This window comes from Aedes aegypti, chromosome 2, assembly GCF_002204515.2.
Source record: "Aedes aegypti strain LVP_AGWG chromosome 2, AaegL5.0 Primary Assembly, whole genome shotgun sequence".
NCBI lineage: Eukaryota > Metazoa > Arthropoda > Insecta > Diptera > Culicidae > Aedes > Aedes aegypti.
The window spans coordinates 463,510,860-463,532,856 of NC_035108.1; the positions used below are offsets into that span (position 1 = coordinate 463,510,860).

The 21,997-nt window shown below is 35.6% G+C and overlaps 1 protein-coding gene across 1 annotated transcript in view; it reads right to left on the reverse strand.

Moving 5' to 3' along the window:
• Positions 1-764: 764 nt before the first annotated feature.
• Positions 765-21,997, reverse strand: part of LOC5568187 (zinc finger protein 420) — a 204,869-nt gene continuing 183,636 nt past the window's right edge. The window contains exons 5-10 of the mRNA XM_021848223.1: positions 21,504-21,984; positions 12,722-12,814; positions 12,324-12,653; positions 12,169-12,260; positions 2,140-2,544; positions 765-2,043 (exon numbers count right to left, since the gene is read on the reverse strand). Of these exons, the coding sequence (XP_021703915.1) occupies positions 1,663-2,043; positions 2,140-2,544; positions 12,169-12,260; positions 12,324-12,653; positions 12,722-12,814; positions 21,504-21,984 (1,782 nt within the window). The 3' untranslated portion in view covers positions 765-1,662. The remainder of the gene's footprint in view (positions 2,044-2,139; positions 2,545-12,168; positions 12,261-12,323; positions 12,654-12,721; positions 12,815-21,503; positions 21,985-21,997) is intronic.

The following is a 21,997-nucleotide window of genomic DNA, read 5'->3' on the forward strand; positions in this document are numbered from 1 at the left end:
CCAAGCAGTCATTCGGTTGGTTCCTTGTGTAAGTGCAGCTGATCTGGCGATACTGGAGTGCATCCACGGGCGGCCAATCAAGCTCAAGCTCAAGCTCAAGTATAGGGTCAGAATTGGACTATTCATAATTCAATTGTGTTTGGCACAAGCACAGAAGTCTCCAATCTGCAAATGTAGCTTGAATTATTTTTTTTCTTTATTTACCACACCTTTTATTCAGCTTGTTAACACATCACGTTGTAAATTTGTTTACCCGCAGAACTTCGTATCTGTATCGTCATTGCGTTGATCCACATACAAAAAGCAGCAGAACGAAAACCACCTACAGGCTTCCTACCGACAGTTTGAAATATTTTCGCCGCAATTTTTTTCGGTTGCTCTCACCTCCTCCTCCAGATCGCAATCGCTGCTCAACAGAACGACCAACTCTCGCAGCAAACACCGTACGATGGACAGACCGCGAGCGAAACCGGCCGCGCCGTCCGTAATTGATTGATATATGGGTTCATTCGCAACATTGCATTGCAAGTACTTACAGCGAAAGCAAGTGCACATTGCGTCGAAAAAAAAAACGAATCGAAAGAAATGCTACCACCAACAGGTGGCTGAACGAAAGTCCGCATGTGCCAACAGTTTTTTGTCTTGTTTTGTTTTATTGCTTATTAGATTTCAGTGAGAGGATAATCCTCGTGGGGTGAATCATTGATTTATATCGCTTTGATGGCTTTCAGCTGGCTTCGTTTCTTTCGCATTGAAAGTCGGGGTTCGTTACATTTCGTTTTATTGTAATAAATTAAAAGATTTCATAATTATTCTACACTTAGCCGTACTTTGGTTTAGTTCGCGGATTCACTTCTCTCTTTGTTCATCTTGGTTTCTAGGATACTAAAATTAGTTTAAAAGTCTTCAAATAAGGAACGATTCTTTTGTTTTCTTTTGCGCGGTATTCTTTTCTTTGACTTAGTTTACACTTGAATTGTAAAATTCTAACGGTTTTAATGTACAAAGTTTTATTTTTGTTTCACATCCATTCAACGATTTCTTGTTTTATCTTACTACTTTGGTTACTAGATCACTGCATTCGAAACTTGGAATCGCAAATTCATAGCACTCTTAGATTACTCTATACATTCAATACTGGTCTGGTTCTATTGTTATTAGGATTGGATTACACAGTGACAGATTTCGTCATTTTAGCGTTTTTAATGAATATCGTTTCAATACTTCTACATGCGTTTTGACATCTTTTCAAACGTTTAGTCAGTGAAGCCCTTCTTTTGAATTATTCTTTCTAAAAGTGAGAAAGCATATTTTTTGTTGGGCCTTTTCTTCACAAAAGTTGTAGAAAATGCTGTTTTGAACAACTTTGTCAAAGACACTAAGCTCATAGCTTAATTACTTTTAAATATATCATTTTTTTTAAATAATACAATCAACTCTCCATGACTAGAACTTGAGTTAGCCATGAAAACCTACTGCACTATGGTTCTTAAACTCTATATCAAGATACGAAATATCGAGTAAAGGAGTGCTGACTGTACCTTTAAAGTAACATATTTTCCAGAAAATACCATAATTCTTGAAGCATAACTAGGGCCCTATTCATTAAAAGCGCTAGAATCACGTTTTTTCCCACTGTGGATTGTTGAAATAACTACATGTCTAGTTTAAAATTTCCTCCGATTTCTGCGGATAGCTTTTTACAGTTTCTTGTCGGTTGACGTGCTGCTTCAGATGATACTTCAGTGCGTTCTTCTGGGCAAACGACCTTCCGCAAATGTCGCACTCGAACGGATGAACTCCGCTGTGGATCCTCCGGTGGACGATCAGATTGCTCACGCTCGAGTAGGTTTTCGAACAGGTCTCGCAAGGAACACGGATTTTCGAGTGGATCGATCGACTGTGTTCCTGCAGGGCCCGACTGTCGACAAATGCTTTGGAGCAGTCCTCATATGGGCACTTGTACGGTCGCTCGGAAGTGTGCCGCCTTCGGTGGATGACCAGATAGCTGGTGGTGCTGAAGTTTTTGCCGCAGATCTCGCACTAGAAAATTTCACACAATTCCTGGTTGATTAACATTCTCTCACAGTCAGGGCTTGAAATTTGCTGTTCTGTGCTAAAAGCAGATCAGTGGCTCACCTGGTACGGCCGTTCGCCGGAATGGGTCCTACGGTGCCGTGCCAGATATTCAGCCGACCGGAAGTGCTTGTTGCAGACCGGGCACTTGACGTGATCCGGTGTTGGTTTGGTGGTAGACGGTTCCGGACTGGTGGAGGATGCGGTGTTGGTGGATGGGGGATTCGATTGGTCCGATGAGTGTTCCGAGAAGGAACTTGAATCGATGGTTGACGTTTGCGGGTTGCCGGTGGTTGTGGGCAAATTGGCGGCGTCATGTTTCTTGAGGTGATACTTTAGAGCCGTCGATTGGGCGAAAGATTTTGGGCAGTAGTCGCATTTGTAGGGGTGTATGCCAAGATGGATTCGTCGATGAACTATGAGACCAGAACTGCTGGCGAAGGTTTTCAAACAGATGTCGCATGTTACCTACAAGCGAAAAGGGAAAAAAATCATAACATTGAATATTTTTCAAAACCTTATATGTTTTCAAAAGTAGCTTTAGATTTTTATCAAAATTAGGAATAAAATGTCAATGCCAGATCGGTTGTTGGTTTGTTTTTGGAATTCTTTACTATTGTTTGTCATTTTTGTGATAAATTTGAGTGTTGCCATGTTAAAACTGACTTTTACAAACTAATTTTATAATAAATTTCCGAGCTGTTTAGTGGAATACCTATAAATCTGAGAGAGAGGAGACAGCTGGCTTAGTTTGCGAGCTCCGAAAAGTCAAGGGAACCTGTCATCCACTGTCACGGGAAAACCGCACATTCGAAGGGCAGAGCGTGAAAAACCGTTAAAATTTGATCAAACTTAAACTGGATGTGATTGAATATTCAGGTTGTTTTTCTGTGCTCTCGCATATAGAATCGTTGATTATTTAAATATTGTCGATTGGACTCAAATTGCTATTGAAATTGTTTAATTTTATGATCTTTTTGATAAGAAATAGGATATGAAAATGGTTTTTGCCCAGTTTGTGCTCTCCGAACCATTGTGCGCAACCCAAACATGAGAAGAAGAAATCAAAGAAGCCAAGAAAACAAGCCAGTTGTCAGTGAGCTGTCTCCTCTCTCTCAGCTATAAATAAACGCAAAAGCACGTTTTTTGAATAAATATATATATTTTTATGTCGGAATTGCTTTGTTGATTTTCAACAATTTTGCCTCATTTCTTAAACTGCCCATATTCGCATATTTGTAACATTTGACAAAAGTATGTATTGAAAAAAATGGAGTACCAAGTGTGTATTTTTGTCAATACTGGAAGGAACTATTTTTCTATTACCTAGAGGAACAAGGGATAAGGGTGGTCTAAGCAATTGAATTCATGTGTCAAAATCAAGAATCAATTATGCCTTCATCGACGCAGCATGTTGTACAGGTGTTGTATTGTGGATTTCTTTCACTAATGGGCTAACTTATAAGTGCGAAAATTTGAAGAAGCGCGGGATTGCTTCGAATTATGTTGATGCCTTCTGTTGGAGCCACCCTAGAATTAAGAGCATAAGTATCTCCTACTCTCATATACTCTCACGTACTCACTGTTCTAAAATTATCAGTACCAATACCTATCTCATTTGTTCCTACTATAAGTGCATTATTATCAATCATTCTTCCTTATCACTAGCACTCTGCTAGCGAGAGAAAAGTGATTTCGATCTTCGGATAGGCCTTTTATCAGTTTCCCTTTTGGACTCAATTTATCATATATTGCGATATGAAAACTAGTACCAGTTAGTCAAATACAAACTACCGAACAGTGCGCATCTACAACAACACATTACAACTTTTATCATTTCCCGTCGAGAATAAATCTCTGTCCGTAGTTAGTCCGTATAGTAAACGTGACGTGTGTGCTTCGCGAAGTGAAAGAACAACTCCCGTTTAAAAAGGGTCTCCCAAAGTTCGCCGCGGTTACACCTTCTGACCACTTATTCGTTGGATTACGGAGAATAAACACCGACTCGATTAGCGTTTCCACACTTGTAAAAACTTGTGTGATAGGGTGATGTGCTAGTATCCATCGTATTAAGCATTGATCAGTGAGAACTGCAATTTTCCCAGTATTGCAGTGAATGATGCTGATACAAACCGATGCCAAACAATTCTTTCTCAAGACGGCTTTAGCATTGTACAGTAACATTTTGATAAATCTTGATCTCTTTTTGGAAATTTGGAGAATATGCATCTTACCGTATTCTCAATCCGTCGTATCGTTTTCAACTCCGTCGCAATCAGTTGCCAGATTCGTCCCACAACTTACGGCTCACTGTGATGTATTGAGTGGTTAAAACACAATATATCAACGCTATAATAAAATGTTTTACTAGAATATATAGATCTACGGGCATCTCCCTTTATTCCTTCAGCATGATGGAATATGCTAATTTCCTTTAAAATTCATTGTTCGTCATCAAAATTCAGCCCAAACATATGAACACAATTCCTTTTGACCGTACAATTATGGCATTTGCTCACAGTACAACGAAAACAACACAATCAAGGGAACCGTATTTTTACGTCGAGCGTCGCGCACACATTGATGCGCACAAGCTTCTTTTTCTCAGTACGACGGATTGAACTTTGTTTACATTCTCAATGATACGCGGCGGTTTGGGAAATTTCGTAAAATTTGGTGGTTTATTGAAGTTTTACGGCGTGTGATTGGAATGAAATCCTTCAGTGAAGAAGTACGAAGGTTTTCCATAGTAAGTATCGGCGAAGTAAGTCACCCACGGGGGCGGGAAGAAACTTGTGTTCGAAGGTGGTGTGACTGATGTCGATCGTTAAGCATTTCTCTCAAATCGTGTTCGTCCCTGCGATTTCGGTGAAAAAGTGAAAAGTGGATAATTGAACTGAAGTTATTTATCGAAATACAGTAGTTTCATTGCATTTTTGGTGTACAGGTGGACGAATCATAAAAGCTTTCACAAAATTACATTCGGAAAATGAATTTATGTTGCAGGTAAGTTGGAATACCCACCGTAGTGGAACATTTTAAGTTTGATACGACGAATAGTAGCTCTTACGACGAAGTAGAACGGTGAAAGAAATGCGCAATATTTGTAAAATATATTTATTTCATGAAGCTTGAAAAATTGATTTCTCATCACAACTATTTTTAGCGCATAACTATATCAATTCATTGTAATTATGAAAAGTATAATGTTTAATAAATTCAACAATGATTAATTATTGATGAATTCTACAATGATTGATTAACTTGACACAATACTATTTTGCAAAAATATGCGGATTTGGCTTGCATTTTTAACAAAATTAATTTCATTTTACTTCAATAATAAGGTATAACGGAGTTTCAACTTTCAAAATGATTGAGACATTTGATTTGGTATTAATTAGGGGTGGCGGTCTAACCCCATCAACAGTGATCGGTTTTACCGGTTTTTTTTTGCGCAATTTTCACAACTAGGGCCTTATTTCAAAGCTAATTATTTACAATTCATGTTTCACTTCACTGAAGTATATTCTAAATTTCTGGTAATGCATGGACGGGTAATTTGTAAAATTATGACAAAAAAAAAATCGCTTACGAAATACTTAAATGAGCATCTGTTTGATGTAAATAACACCCTTTATGCTTTGGAATGACAAAAATATTGTGCTTAAACAAAGTGCTTGGTGAACTTTAAAGAAAACCGCCATTTTCATGCCGAACTGAAGGTATCCGTCTTACACCGGCGGGCGTTCTCACCCCGTCTTCCCCTAGCATTCAATAAAAACATATTCGAGGCTGAATTTTTATACAGATTATATCGCATATATCCCATCTTTAGTCAAATGCACAAAAGCCAATGAGAATGTGTACTAAGGTGTGGATAAAAAAGCAATGGCCATGTATTAGTGAAGAAAAAACGTAAAAAAATAACTACGTCACTAATTTACATGGCTTCTTACGAGAGCTTACTCACTTGTAGTTGTGGAACATTTTGCACCGTACACCAAATGGAAAAGACTTCCACACCTCGGTATAAATTCTCATTGGACAAAAGCTCTAAAAATTCATCATTTGTTTATGAAGGATTTATACATTGTGTTCCAATGTTCGTTCTAAATATGAAATACGAACTCTAATTACAAAATGTTTCGTATAAAATAACAATTGTTATACTTGTTTTTAATTATGAATCGTGGTTTACGGCTAACCAGCCGAGTGGAAGTTTAACAACTACCGAAAAGTTAAACATTACATATAGTTTGCAATTGGATTAAATGGACAAATTGATGTGAAGTTTGGATTGGATATATATATACAGCCATTCCATGAAAAACCGATCTAGTGGGTCTCCGAATTCCGTGCAAATTTGCTATTTTGTTCCTTATCCGAAATAAGGATACACGTATTTTTGGATTTTTTGATTAGGGTGACCATTTTCGAAATAGGGTGACCAGAAAAATCGCGATTTTGAAGGCCTCGGGACCAAAGGGGCTATTGCTGCTCTCATTTTTTCTTAAAAGTTCAGAAAATTTTACGTAAACAGTCAAATTTTCAGCGATGTATGTTTTTTAGTTTTTGAGATATATTTTTTTGAAAATAAAAAATCAGTCATTTTTCATCGGCACACACTGTAGATCTCATCGCATTAGATTTGTAATGTTAAAAAAAATCATAACTTTTGAACAGCTCAAACGATTTCCAATCTTTTTTTATGGAATGAAAGCTTAAGGTCAAATATATATATATATATATATATATATATATATATATATATATATATATATATATATATATATATATATATATATATATATATATATATATATAATATATATATATATATATATATATATATATATATATATATATATATATATATATATATATATATATATATATATTTTTTTTTTTTTTTAGAAAGCGTTGTGTTTGGATGGGCATCTAATTCTTCCGAAAGAGGTGCACTTTGCGAAAAAGGACCACGTAATTATTGAGCTGAAATCGAATTCAGATTAACTTCTGCGTTCATGAGTCCTCTCATGGCGTAGGGGTTACGCGTCCTAACTAGAGATCAGGGAGTCGTGAGTTTGATTCTCACTGAGAAGACGTGTAACATTTTCGCAAAACTTCACATCAATTTGTCCATTTAATCCAATTGCAAACTATATGTAATGTTTAGCTTTTCGGTAGTTGTTAACAATTGTTAGTTTTTACCTTCAAGATTGAATTTTATTATGAAATTTTCGTTATGAAAATTTTGCGAAAATTTTCGGTTACAGAAAACAGTGAATGATCTCGTAATCGAAACGAACGATTTCATTATACAAAACGAAATTCATGTGTAGTGTAGGAAATATGATCTTGCTAGTGATTGCTTATTTCAATTGTAAATTGTGGTCACACTTGTAAGTTCTTTTCGAGCATAAAACTCAATGAAACATAGATAGATTTCTGTTATTAGATTACTTTCATCACCATACTTCAAGTAGACATGTGTATCCATCATTGCGTGGATTGTTCTTGGCATGGAAGAATTCCTTCTCAAGCTAGCGAAGAAAAACATTGCATCTGTATCGGTTCATGATCGGCCATGTTTAGCAAGTTGTAACAAGCTTGATGAACAGCAGCAAGAAGAAGAGACCCAAAGAGAGAGCGATGATAAAACCCATTTTTCTCGCTCATTTACCATTACCATACCTAAGCTTTACTCTACCAAGGTATGTGTTTTACTGTACTGGTATGATGAACTATCCCCTAACATCTATTAGGAACAGTGTCACCCCGATATAATCAGAGTTGTAGCAGTAGTAGGCTGTTTATAAACTCTCATGAAATTGATAAAATGCACTTCTTATCTAATGTTAATGAAATAGACTGAAACATAAACCGGACTCTTCTTGGAGGATGTCGGTCAAGATACAAGAGAAGATTTTTAATTCAAGATCTTTTGAATATGTGCACACTAGAGGGTGGTTGAAATCGCAAAAAAAACTGTCTTACAATACTCATGATGCCAATTGAGTACTGTCAAATTTTCATTCATTTTGATCAGGATTTCTAGGTGACCCAAAGGATTCTATAGCATTTCCCAGAAAACCGTTTCCCGTAATGCCGTTTCCTGGAATTATCTATTTCCCGGAAACCCAATTCCCGGAAACCCATTTCCCGGAAACCCATTTCCCGGAATGCCACTATCAAGAATGTATCAGAAGTAAATCTTCGCGGATTTTTTTTTGCGGTTTGAATGTCAGAACTGAATTCCGCTAGTAACGATCTTTTCGGGTTTTTCTTCTTCTTGGCATTAACGTCCCCACTGAGACAGAGCCGGCTACTCAGCTTAGTGTTCTTACGAGCACTTCCACAGTTATTAACTGAGAGCTTTCTTTGCCAGGTTACCATTTTCGCATTCGTATATCGTGTGGCAGGTACGATGATACTCTATGCCCAGGGAAGTCAAGGAAATTTCCTTTACGAAAAGATTCTGGACCGACCGGGATTCGAACCTTCAGTATAGATTTGCTTTGTAGCCGCGGACTCTAACCACGGACTAAGTAAAATTCTTATACTTTCGAGAGCATAGAATTTCCTTGTCAATTGTCGAAGAATATTCTCAGATAATCCTTGTGGGAGTGCTAATTTGAACATTGAACCGAGAAGCAGGCTCTGACTCAGTTGGAACATCATGCCAGAAAGAAAAAGACGATACCAATTAAGGTCCCTATTCTGTAGGGGAAGACAGGGTAAGACCGCCCGCCTAAGCAATTTAATTCATATGTCAAAATCAAGAATCAATATATCCTTTTTCGACGCAGCATGTCGTTTTTTAAGCCTTAGGCATGATCAAAAAATATCACAGGTGATGTATTTCTAAAATATATTTATTTTTTGAAGCTTTAAAAAAGTGATGTCTATTTTTAGCAACGGGGTAAAACCGCCCACCCACGGGGTAAGAGCGACCACCACGATTTTCGTTCACAATTTTGCGAAAAAATATATCAGTTCCCTGTGATTCTAAAAAAGTATAGTTTTTTATGAATTCTACATTGATTAACTTGGATATTACATCATTTTTAGGGTTAATTATTTCAAAAAAAAAAAAAAAAAATAAAAATATACTTATTATTTTTAAGGTAACCCATGTTTTGGAAAAAATATGCGGATTTGGCCTGTATTTTCACAAAATTGATTTAATTTTACTTGAATACAGTACTGACCCGATTTTGTCAGCCCCCGATTTTGTCTGCCCCCGATTTTGTCTACCCCCGATTTTGTCAGCTTTTCGACCCGATTTTGTCAGCCTATTTTAAATTTGTCAAAAAATTGTTATCGTCATGTTTTACCACGTTTACATTAAAATTAATGATGATGTTTGATGTCATGCACGCATGAGCGTAGCCAGAGGGGGCAATGGCAATGCTTTTTATTAAGTGTTAAAAATCTATATTACCAATATAAGGGAGGGGGGAGCCCCTGATAAAAAAACTGGCTACGCCCATGTCCATCGCCCTCCTAAAAGTCCATGTAACCATGTAACACGTCAAATTTTGAAAAACAGGACAAAATAAAATGACCCGATTTTGTCAGGTTCCCCATTTTGTCAGCCTAAAATTCATCGAGGGGCTGACAAAATCGGGTCCTTACTGTAGTAATGCACAACTTTTAAAATGGTTTATATAGTTATTTTGCATAAATTAGGGTTGGCGGTCTTACCCCGTCAACAATGGTCGGTTTTACCCCGCTTGCGCAATTTTCACAAATATGGCCTTATTTCAAAGCTTAATATTTACAATTCATACTTCACTTCACCGAAGCATATTTCACATTTCTGTTAAAACATGGACGGGCAATTTGTTATGTTTTTCTAAAAAAATCCCTTCCTAAATCCTTAAGTGAGCATCTGTTAAATTTAGATCAAATTCAATATCAACACGCAAAAACTTTGTTTTTGACATTTGTTATGAAAAATTTAATTTAAAAATATCATACTAAATGCTGCGGAATGTCAAAAATTTTTTGTTTATGGAAAGTGCATGATGAACTTTCAAGAAAATTGTCATTTTCATGCCAAACTGAAGGTGGTCCGTCTTACCCCGGCGGGCGCTTTTACCCCGTCTTCCCCTACATCGATCAGATTCATCAGACGAGTCACTCTCTGGAGTCACTGTCGATCAAAGTAAGCTTTCTTATTTCAGATGTCAACCATCGACCTCCATAGTAACTTCAGTCATATACACACCACGGCATAAAAAATTAAATTAGTTAATTTAGTACACCACTTAGATTTTTTCACGAGCTCGGCTGTGCGAATCTCGGTTTCCCGATTTTAAACGAGACTCAGCTAACAAATGGTCCAGTTGCTTAGCAACGAAGCACGATTTACTGATACTCGGCTTTTATTTGCTGAGATCCCAAGAAAGTTGTTTACCAACTACTCGGCTGTGCGGATCTCGGTTAGCCGCCAGTACCCAACGTTTTAAATATTCGTATGTTTCCAAATAATGTTTTTTCAGAAATGTGCCTTTTCAATGTGCTACTAAATTTATCAGTAAAACTACGTTTCAAATCAGAACAACAATTATAAAGTTGAAATCACGTTGTATTACTGTCGTGTTTGGGTTTGGGCCTAGGAGGTTGCTTTGACTGCCCTTTTCGATGCATCTCATGGCTAGCACGAACGACAGAAATCTAATAGGTATATGGCTATTTAAAAAGTTTTATTGAAACTAGCCACATTGTTTGCAAGATTCTGATATTACTTACTTAGTGGTCCAAAATCACTCTTATGGTCCAATGTCACCCCCAAACCACGGTACATCATTTGTTGAAAAGTTTTTTTGACGTTGATTATTTTAATTTTTCTTAAATGTCTTTCTGGGAAATGGGGACTCTGCACTGTTTTCAATATACATGGAATTTGGACGTTTATTGGCCTTATTGTTTACAAATTTTGTGAACGGGTGAAAGAGAGAGAGAGAGAGAAAGAATTTTATGCAGAACCCCATTCCGGGTAATGATTTTTCAGGAAATATGTCATTTCGGGAAATGAGGTATCCGGAAAATGGTATAGGACCGATTCAAAGACGATGAAGAATATGAAATATGAAAATTTATATGGAAGAACTAAAAATAAGTCTTCCAACACTAGTTATACTATCATACCTAAGTTAACGCTAGTATACAGGTCATATCAAGCCTCAATAAAGAAAGTTGCTCAAGAAAAAATCCACTTTGAGCTAATTTTGATTGGGGTTTTTGCAGAAGTTTACAGGACTACAATCTCATATGGAACAAAATAGTAACAAATAAATTGATGGATATCGGATTAGATTGCTTTTTTCAGCAACTTCCTTTATTATGGGTTGAGCTTCCAATTTGAGATGATAACGTGACCAGGGGATCACAAAAGAATTGTAACAGATGTTGTTACTCAGTTCGCATGTTTCTTTGAACAAAATATGCTATAATGTTGACCATGATATTCAAACAAATATGCCATAGTCTTAACGAATTTTTATAAAATTGTGATACAATTTTGTTGTAATCAACTGGTCGGGAAACATTAACATTTATATTTTTCCATAGTGATTGCCTTATAAATTTACATCGTTACTAAACAACTTTAAATTACAGGGCCCGTTCAATTTAAGCACGGTTCTATTTTAGCAAAACTGAAATGCATATACAAAAAATGAACCATGAGTCAGTAACCGATCCTATTAATCTCGATGTTTCTGTGGGATTTTTAAGGCTTACCATGTTCAAAATGAAAAAAAATCGTGGTTATTAAGGATTACAGGAAAGATATGGAATATTGTATTTCAAACCGTCTGAGTGTAGTCTGTAGACGTCTAGTTCAGTAATGTTAGTACAAAGTTATTATCTGAAGAGAAAATAACATACCAGAACACATTTATGAGTACATACAAAGAGACATTGTACTCTCGGAGATCGAGAATATTTACAGTCTCAAACTATCCTCAATCGGGCGTAATTCAAATTTGAAATTCTCGTAATGTCTTATACACCCACTCTCGCTGTTAAGACTCTTGAATCAATGAAATATTCTGAAAATAATTTGAAAACGTTACTTACCCTTTCACCTGTATGAAGCCTCGTGTGGACGGAGAGAGCTCTCGAATCTACGAATGCCTTCTCACAGTATTTGCATTTGAAAGGTCGTTCACCTGCAATAGAAAAAAAAAGTTATTAAATCCTAATCCGCCATACCCCAAATGTGTATTACATACCAGTATGCCTTCTTCTATGAATAATCAAATGCGACGACCGGGGAAAAACCTTGGAGCAAAATTCGCACTGATTCGGTCGATCCTTGCAGTGCTGATTTAGGTGGGTCTGAAGTTCCTCCGATGTCCCAAACGTTTTACCACATACGTTACATTTGTACTCGTGCGATCCAGGAGATCCCACCGAAGTGCCAGCTGGACTGTTCACCTCTCCACCACCCACACTGCTAGAATTAGAATTACTGTCCAACAGTGGATGTTGATCCGATTGAGGGTTTTCATGCTTCTTCATGTGGTGTTTCAGGTTGTTGTACTGCGGGAACGTTTTCTCACCTATTGCGAAACAGTTGATGTGTGATCTAAGATGTGACATATTTTTATCATATTGATTAGATACTTACAAACTTCACACTTGTACGGGTGGACTCCCGTGTGCAGTCGATTATGCACCGTCAGCGCTGAAGCGCTGGAGAAAGTTTTTTCACACTTCATGCCTGCGGAGTTGAAAATGAGAAATTGTGATGAAGTGTCTATTTGGTCTTAGAGTATGTAATCTAGATTGAATCTGGATTATTAAAGTATATTCTTCTTATGATCAATAACGATACATGTTCAATCATGTTCTATAAGTAGATGAAAAAACCGAATTTAGTACTATACCATTTAATTCTACTAGAGTTTGTATCCTTTGACAGATACGCGTATTCCGACCTCAACTGTAAGGCCTACTTCGAGTTTAGTACACGACACTGAAGACGGCCTTACATTTGAGATAGTGGAATTAAATGGTATAGTACTAAATTCGGTTTTTTCATCTCCTTATAGGTATTCTACTAAACAGCTCGAAGATTTATTATCATGTTCTATAAGCCATAGTAAATAAACTCGTCATTAAAAATAACTCATATGTATATAACATGTTTTAGGTCCGTCTGCTAACCAAGAGTTTAAATTAGATGATCTACTCGATCTACCAAGGCTCTAACTATTTTCTTTTCAAAAGTATAATTCCAACCACGTTCTGTGAGTCTATGTGCAGCCCTGACAATTTGTATTTTCACATACTTGATGTTCAAAGGTCTCTAAATCAACTAGAAGCTCTAATCATTTGTTCTTCTCAATTAACCATGACGTTGATGGTGTACTCGAAAACTGTAATTATTTAATCAATGCCTAGACGTATTTATATAATTTATTGTTTTGGACCGTTTCCATACGCTACACTCCATATTTGTATTTCGATATTAAAGTAGCCACTGAATCGGTACAGGGGATATATTCGGAACTACGGTAATTTCGAACTTTCGATTGCAGGAACAAGAAGGATTTTGTGGTTTGACGAAATTTCATATTGTTTAGCGATAATCTGTTCAATTTTCAAGTTTTCTAACAGTATTTGGAAGTAATATTTTCATGAAATAGAACAAAACAACAAATACAGTTTTGCATACATATTGTATAAGCACTAGACTGATGCAAATTTTGAAATTTTCGCTCCCCTATGCTTAAATGGTGTCAATTATAATAAAAATCATTCTCCCAAAATTTGAAGTGATCTGGAAGAAATTTGGTTGTGCACACGCCATTTGAAGTTTATATGTAAATTACCATGAAAAAGACAAAGCTTTTGTGTTCAGTCCTTCGACTGCTCGAAATAATAATCTATGAAAATGTGAACAAATTCTTCTTATGTGAAATCTTCCCAGCTACAACTTTGCCGAAGACCACATTTTGATGGGACGTAAGGAAAAATTTGTTATTATTGATAACAAAGTCTAAACCATGCTGAGATGATCATTCAATTATATTCAGAGCAACACTGCTTTTTTGCTGTAGAACATAGTAGCCTGGATTACTTTGATCTATTCTACCCACCAGGAGCACTACTGTTGCCTGCCGGGCAGTTAGTTCAGCATGCAAAATGCATACCGTTTTGTCTCATATTCCGATCACTCAGTTTTTGTATGGCGATTTGGTTGAAATGTTTCTCTGAAATATGTCATTGAATAACCAGGAAATGGCAGTCAATTGTAATTCAATTTTAGCGTCTTCTAATCTTTTTTATACATCACAGTGTTCGGCATTTGAATCAAAATGTTGTTCCATACTTTTACGTAAAATCAATACTAAACAAGTTTAAATAAATATTTTTATCAGCACACCACACAGCTAACAGTTAGGCTTTGCGGAGAAATTAAAAGTTTTACAAATATCAGCTAATGTATGCCTGCCAGAGTCATTTAAAGTCACTGTTGGCCTTAAGTGTTCGGAATTTGAGTCAAAACGGTACCCAGTTTATGATTATGAATAGCAATTTATCCTGACGTCCAATCAAAATGTGGCTTCGGCAAAGTTGTAGCTAAAAGGATTTCACATGAGAAGATTGTGTTCACTTTTCCATCAAACATCATGACGAAGGGATAGAGGGCTGAACATAAAAGCATGGCGTTTTCCATAGTAATCTCCATATAAAGCCTGTCCACGATAAATTTCGGACACGGATGGCGGGTGTACCACAGAAAGTTCGAGAATTTTACAGAAAGAAGGATTAACATCCTTGTCAACTGTTTATTTTGTAGATATAACTCTTTTATTCTGAAATAAACAATTGTTTTTGTTGAATTATGAATAACTTTTTTTTGCTGCCATTATTTGGGTGTCCGAAATTTAACGCGGACAGGCTTTAAACTTCAAATGGCCTGTGCACAGTCAAATTTATTCCGATACATTTCAAACTTTGGCAGGGTGCTATTAATCATAATATAAGTCGTTTAAGCATAGGGGAACAAAAATATCAAAATTTGCATCACTCTAATAAGCACGGCATAGCATAGCATAGTTATAGACTTATAGTACATGTAAATGATATTGAATTGCAAATCAATCAAAATGAATGACTTTCCGCTTATTTTCGAAGTGCAAATTTTATCAGCTCTGATATTATTGATCAATAACGGCGCCGGTCAAGTCCTAACAGTCAGTTGAAATGGGAAAGAAATATTAGTGTGTAATGATTGTTGCTTATAGAAACGGCGAATACCTTTGCACCTACAAAATAACCACGGGAAGGAGGCTTATTAGTGAGGGAGGAACAAGATCTGGGAGTCTTTGATTTTTATCTCGCGGTGAAAAGATACTGGTAGAAGATTAGAAGAAAGCACGTCGACATTCATAATGTCGAACTTTTAATTGTTATTTTTGAAAAAAAAAACCTGAATTTGAATAGCCGCCCGATTTTATGCAACTAGGGTTGTCATGTCTATTAAGGGTCAAACCAGCCGATGGTGTTTTGAAAAAAAAAACCGTTTTTTTTTTAAACACAGTCGGCTCAGTTAAGCCGTAATTGACATGACAACCCTTGGTTATTTTGATTATGACGGAAAAAGGTAAATGTATATTTCAATTATATTAAACAGAATTGATTGCTTATGCCGAAACTTTAGTGACGAACTATCCACAGTTTTTTTTTTAATTACAAAGATTTAACGTTGCCACGATAAAACTGTGTTATTATTATAATAGAACGAGCTCACCAGTGGGTAATCATCATCGACTGCACACGAATATATTTTCTTCTGATTCTGCCACCCACCTCACAGGACCATGCAAATTAATCCAAATGTCACACTGTTTTCGAATGCCCGCAAAAAAACAATCCCAGTAGATTGGGCCTTCGCAATAAACTCACAGTTTTGCATACATATTGTATGAAATGGAAATCTGCTAAACATTTTCATATTATCTCAAAACTTAGTTTTTGACGCTCAAACTACTTTGCTTCCAATCCAGAGTTAACTTCTGTTGCAACTATATTACACACCGTCACACGTAAGGTTACTGAAAGTGCTATTAGGAGCCCAGATATCCTATGAATGAATAATGCATGATAGGTTTTAAACTTTTTTATTCACTTGAATATTTTTTGTTACAGAGAAATACCTTTCAGTTCTTCATTGATCTCGTAAATCGAATAATCTGAACTCAAAGACAATTTGATACACTTTCTAAAAATTGGAAAAAGATTGAATAGTATGAACCCTTCAAAAGTGCCATGCTAATGCAGATTTTGAGGCTTATAGAGTATTCTTATGGCAAAGGGCATATATGAAAATTCCTTTCCTTATTATTACCTGTTTGCAATTACTTGGCCGGAGTCGGCATTGATCCAGTATAAATTGATATGATATGATTATGCACAGTGAAGAACAACATGGCCACTTCCAGCTTGATTTTTTGTTTATAGTCATTAAATCGATCAATTACGAAGTAGCAACTATAGACGTGTGCAGTATCTTATTTTCTTTAAAGTTATCAGAGTCAAAATTTTGTGTTCAAATCACATGAAACGATGAAAAGTTTGAATTTTAAATATTAAGATTTAAAGGTGGCACAAGCGACTCAAAAATAAATATTCAAGTTGTTTCGAACAATATTGTCATTTTTCATCCAGTTCCAAATGATTTAGAGAAAGTGTACCAATTTGGCCATAATTATAGGAAACTCTTCAATACTTCTGACCGTTTTAACATCAAGATATGTTTGATATCAAAGTACTATAACACACACAATGATTAAAATTTTGAAAACAGTTAAATTATCACGTATGGCGAAATAAAGAACCATAATGTCCATTAGGGTGGTTCAAAAATTGTTTTTGCTTCACACCGCTCATTCGATTCTAGATCGAATTTTAATTGTCCTCCCAAAATTTGAACTCATTTGGATAAAAATAGAGACTGCACAAGCCCTTCAATGTTTGTATGGAAATTACTATGGGAAAAGCAAGCTATTCATTCAATAGATCATACACACACTGAAAAAATCATGTGATTTTACGTCTTTTGGATGCACATAAAAGATGCGAGCCGAATGACGTGAATTTATGCACATTTCAAATACCATAGCGTTTGATTCTGGAAATGCCGATCATAGTGCCATCGTTTTAAAATTACATGTTTTGTTCAATACATCTTCAAGGACACATTTTTGTGTCGTTTTATCATTTACATCATGTGTCATTCATTAATACTATGAATAACGTCCACAGTAATTACCATTATTTTTAAAAGTGTAGTGTTTGCCAAGGGGCTCTTGAGGGTCGGTACAATGCAGATTTCGTTAGACAAATTCATCAGCTACAATTTTGCCAAAGATCGTTTCCAAATTGGACGTCACTATGACTTATTGAATGAATTACTCGCTTTTCCCACAGTAATTTCTATACATACTTTGGAGGGCTTATGCAGTAGAGTGCGTCCTAATTTTCGAAAGATCTCAAAAGCGAATATCCGTATACTTTTCTGAATTCACATCCCATAAGAGAGAAACCTCAATGTTTGAACCAAAAATATTGATATTTAGAGGTGGCGCAAGTGACTTGAAGATGAATTTTCAATTGTATCTTTGTTATTTACATTCTTTTCAAAATTGAATTCATTAAAAGTTTGTAGAATATAAAATTTGTCTAAAATAAAAACTAGTCTTAGTTGAAAAAACCTACTTTCAACTAAGACTAGTTTTTATTTTAGACAATTTTTTTTCTATTTTTTATTTTATTAAAAGCTCATCTTTGTTTGACCATAACTCTATGAATACTTAATCGATTTCAAACCTACTTTTATGCTTTTGAACTTAATTTTGTTGTTTTTGAATTGTGTATACAACACATTCAATAAAAAAATGATTTTGCCTATTTATTACCCAAAAACTGTTAAAATACACGATTTTTAGGTAAAAAATTCTTTGGGTTTTTTATTTTGTTTGTCGCCGGAAATTACATATTTACCATAAAACTTTATAATGCATCTTGTTATGAAAGCGTGTTCAATAGTGCTTATATTATTGAACACACGCAAAAATATATTTGTAATGAAAAAAAAAAATAAAAATTGTTGCTAACAGTGCTGGCAGTGGTCAGACAGTAAAGTAATAGTGACTGTAGTGACAATAATTACCAAAAAAGTTACTAAATAGTGACTGAAAAGTGACGTCATAACTGCAAACATTAGTCAAAATTAAAAGTTCTGAAATGAAAACATGGTCTCGAGAATATTAACAAGCCTACAAATTATGTAAAATTTAAAATAAAATTACAGAACTAGGTATAAAAAACAACTTTATATCTCGAATTTCAATTTCAAACAAATTTGTAAACAATTAGCCCATACGCCCATGTGTGTTTAAGCAACATCTGACATAACCAGGTCAAAACATTGTTCAACTTGATTTGTTATAAACACAATTGAAAAATTATTGAATAAGTTTTAAAGGCATATAAAAAATATTTGAAATCTGTTGAGTATTCATGAAGTTATGGTGAAACAAGGATGATTTTTCAGTAAAATAAAGAAAAGTTGAGGAGAAAACTACTTTAAACTAAGACTAGCTTTTATTTCAGACAAATTTGATGTTCCACAAACTTTTCATGAATTCAATTTTAGAAGAGAATTATGCTAAAGCTTTAAAATTGGTTAGTAAATAGCAAAATTTTGAAGTCTTTACTGAAGGTCATATTTTATAATCCGTAAATTCACCTTCAAGTCACTTGCAACATCCCTAAATATTAATATGTTTAGCTCAAACTTAGAGGTTTCTCATTTTATGTGAAGAGCACTCGAGTTTTCGTATTTGAGAACTGTTGAAAATTAAGCTGCACTTTGATGTGCAGTTTAAATTTGTATTCAAATGAGCTAATTTCAAAGCTCATTTAGGAGGACACCAATAATTTGATCGGTGTTGAGCAAAAACAAATGTTTGAACCACCTTAAGGTGAAACATCTCGGAATCCAAAGATGGCCGCCACAATGGCCGACTTGTGCCCCTACTCACGTTTTCAAAGGCAAAAAACTGGAAACATAGTTAGCAAACGTTTCTGATCTTCTTATTTTAAGCTAGCACTAGCTGAAAGTGCTCAAAGCCAAAATAAAAAGATCACTGTTGTTGGATGCTTTCTTCGCGAGATTTGTGCCTTTGAAGTTTCAGTATAATCTTAGAAAATGATTCCAAACTGTTTCACCTTAATGTCCATTGTAATGTACGACATCCAATTTGTCTAAAACTATGAATAGTATTGAAGGTTTAATATAAATATTTCCTCGTGACAAGAAACAAATAATCTTTTTTGATCATAACTTTTTCAAAACTCAAACGATTTTAAATTTATTTATATATCGTCTTGTTATAGCTGTTTTACATTAACTATCTAAAATTTTTCTTTTTATGAAAAAAATAAAACAAGTCCAAAAGAAATGTCAAGGGTTTTTTGGACCTGAAATTGCGTTTTTATTAAAGGCAGGCAGAAATATGTTTGTTTTAAAATGAATTAAACAAAATACAACATTGGCTTTTGTAAGTGCATCTTAATCAACGTTACAAATCGTATGGCGAGTTTCATAATTCTTAACACTTGTCATACGATTTGTAACTGTGCTGAAGATGGCCTAATCTCACGTTTTTACAAGCACTCAACTGAAAAAATAATGAGCAAACGAACCAAATCTTTTAATTTTAAGCTTTTGGGTGGTGCATAAAGTTAAAGCAAAAAATTTACTGCGCTTCGATGCCACCTTTGCGACATTTGTATTTTCAAAGTTTTGGTACATTATTGGATTTAGATTACAAGCTTTTTCGCCTTAATATTGAGCTTCACAAAATTGAAAAACATGTTGGTTTTTTGATGATGGTTGAATAAGTCAAAACAAATCAGTTTTTTATTCACATTAAGCAATAAAAATATTTTAAAATCATTGGTTTAGTGTTCATGAAGTTAAGATCAACGAAGATTCTTTTTTTGTAGAAAGAAAAAAATAAAAAAAAACTATTTTTAACTAATTTTGGTTGTATGGTTAGACAAGTTGACAGATGAGATGTTAAATCGGATGAACGCACGTGATCTGGCGGACCTGATGAACAGTGCTGCCGAATTATTAAAAATAACCACAATAACTTTTCATAAATTCTATTTTAAAGAGAATCGTACGAATAGATCCAAAATTGTTTGAAAATAAATTTTCTGAACTTCACTCTAGGTCATATTTTTCAACTTGAAAACTCACCTTTGAATAAACTATGCTACGTTTAGTTTGAACACACTTCCGTGAATCGCAAGTTACTCCCGTCTGTAAAAAGTAGGCATTGAGAAAATGGGCTGTGAAGTTTCCAAACTTGTTTTCCATACGATTATTCAAAAAATTCCAGAGAATTGGAACATGATCAAAACTTAATAAAACTTTCACAATTTGCTATTTACTACAATATCTTTCCGAGAAAAATATAAAGATGATCAAAAGACGGTTCATTGTTAAGTTATACGGTGCGGAAGTCTGTAGTGGGACTGATATTCGGTTACTTTTCATTATGGGACAATTTGACTTGCTGGTTTTTCCTATTTTTTTCTGAACAAAACATATTATCTCATTAGTGTAGCTAAAAGAGCATTGAAAGATATGTTGAAAACTGAGCTCAACTTATTTTCGACGAAAATGCAGATGGGACTGACTTGCGATTCAGGGCAGCACAGTGCACTAGTAATAATGGCCATGTTTTGATTCAGTATAGAACATCAATCAAGTCTTGGATGCAATGATAGATTGAATTAATGAACTCAATGAGAGTTTGGAAAACAAGTTTATTTAATTTCCGTCCATAAAGTAAATGCAAGCAGTTGTTTTAGAATTTTAAAAATCTTAACGTTTTATTTCTTGTGTGTTCTAGTAGATTAAAGGTTTTGAACTCCAGAACGATGAGAATAACCTGAAATATCATGATTTCATACTCTGTTCATGCGTTTGGAATGTAACATATGTTTCTTGTATTTAAATGGGTCTTCTTGGACATGCTTCGGAAAAGGGAAATTGTTTACCCATACTTTATTTATACTTATATTAACATCGATATATGATATATCTGAATAGAAACATTTCTCGCATAATCTGGGATAATGCCTAAATGCCATTGGTAACCACGTGTGTAGCTCGTTTGTTCTGAGCAAATGAATGAATAAGCATCCAAACCAACAACACTGGCAGGTAGAGAATGATCCTTTCTTCACAAAAGCGTTGTTGAATAACGTGTAAATCCATTCAACTTCTCAGAAACAACGAGTTACACACATGGGCGAGTGCATTCGTTGAATGTCTATAAAAAAGTTGCCCTAAAAAGTTTTAATGGTGAGGCCAAACTTACACTTTAACCGGCTGCCCGGCGTATGAAGCCGAGCATGCACCGACAGAGCTCGACTGTCCACAAAAGCCTTCCCGCAGGTCGTACACTTGAAGGGTCGCTCTCCGGTGTGCCTCCGCCGGTGAATCACCAGATAGCTACTGCCGGAGAAGTTCTTCCCGCAAATCTCGCACTTATTCGCCCGGATGCCCTCGTGCGCTCCCTTGATGTGGGCCTTGAGGTTCTTGTGGTTCCGATAGGATCGCTCGCAGATGTGACACTTGAATGGACGATCCGGTTGAGGCGCTGGGTCTGGTCCTTTGCTGGACGAATCACACCGGCCTTCTTCCTCGTGGGGGACTATGGAAGTGAAGGCGGCCGAAGACGAGGACACAATGGACGAGAACGACGGAAGGCCCACATTGGTGCTGGTGTCCACGATCGTTTCTTGGATTGGCAACTCGGTTTTGGCTTGCTCCTGGTTGGGCGATTTGGCATAGGGTTCCTGTAATTGAAAC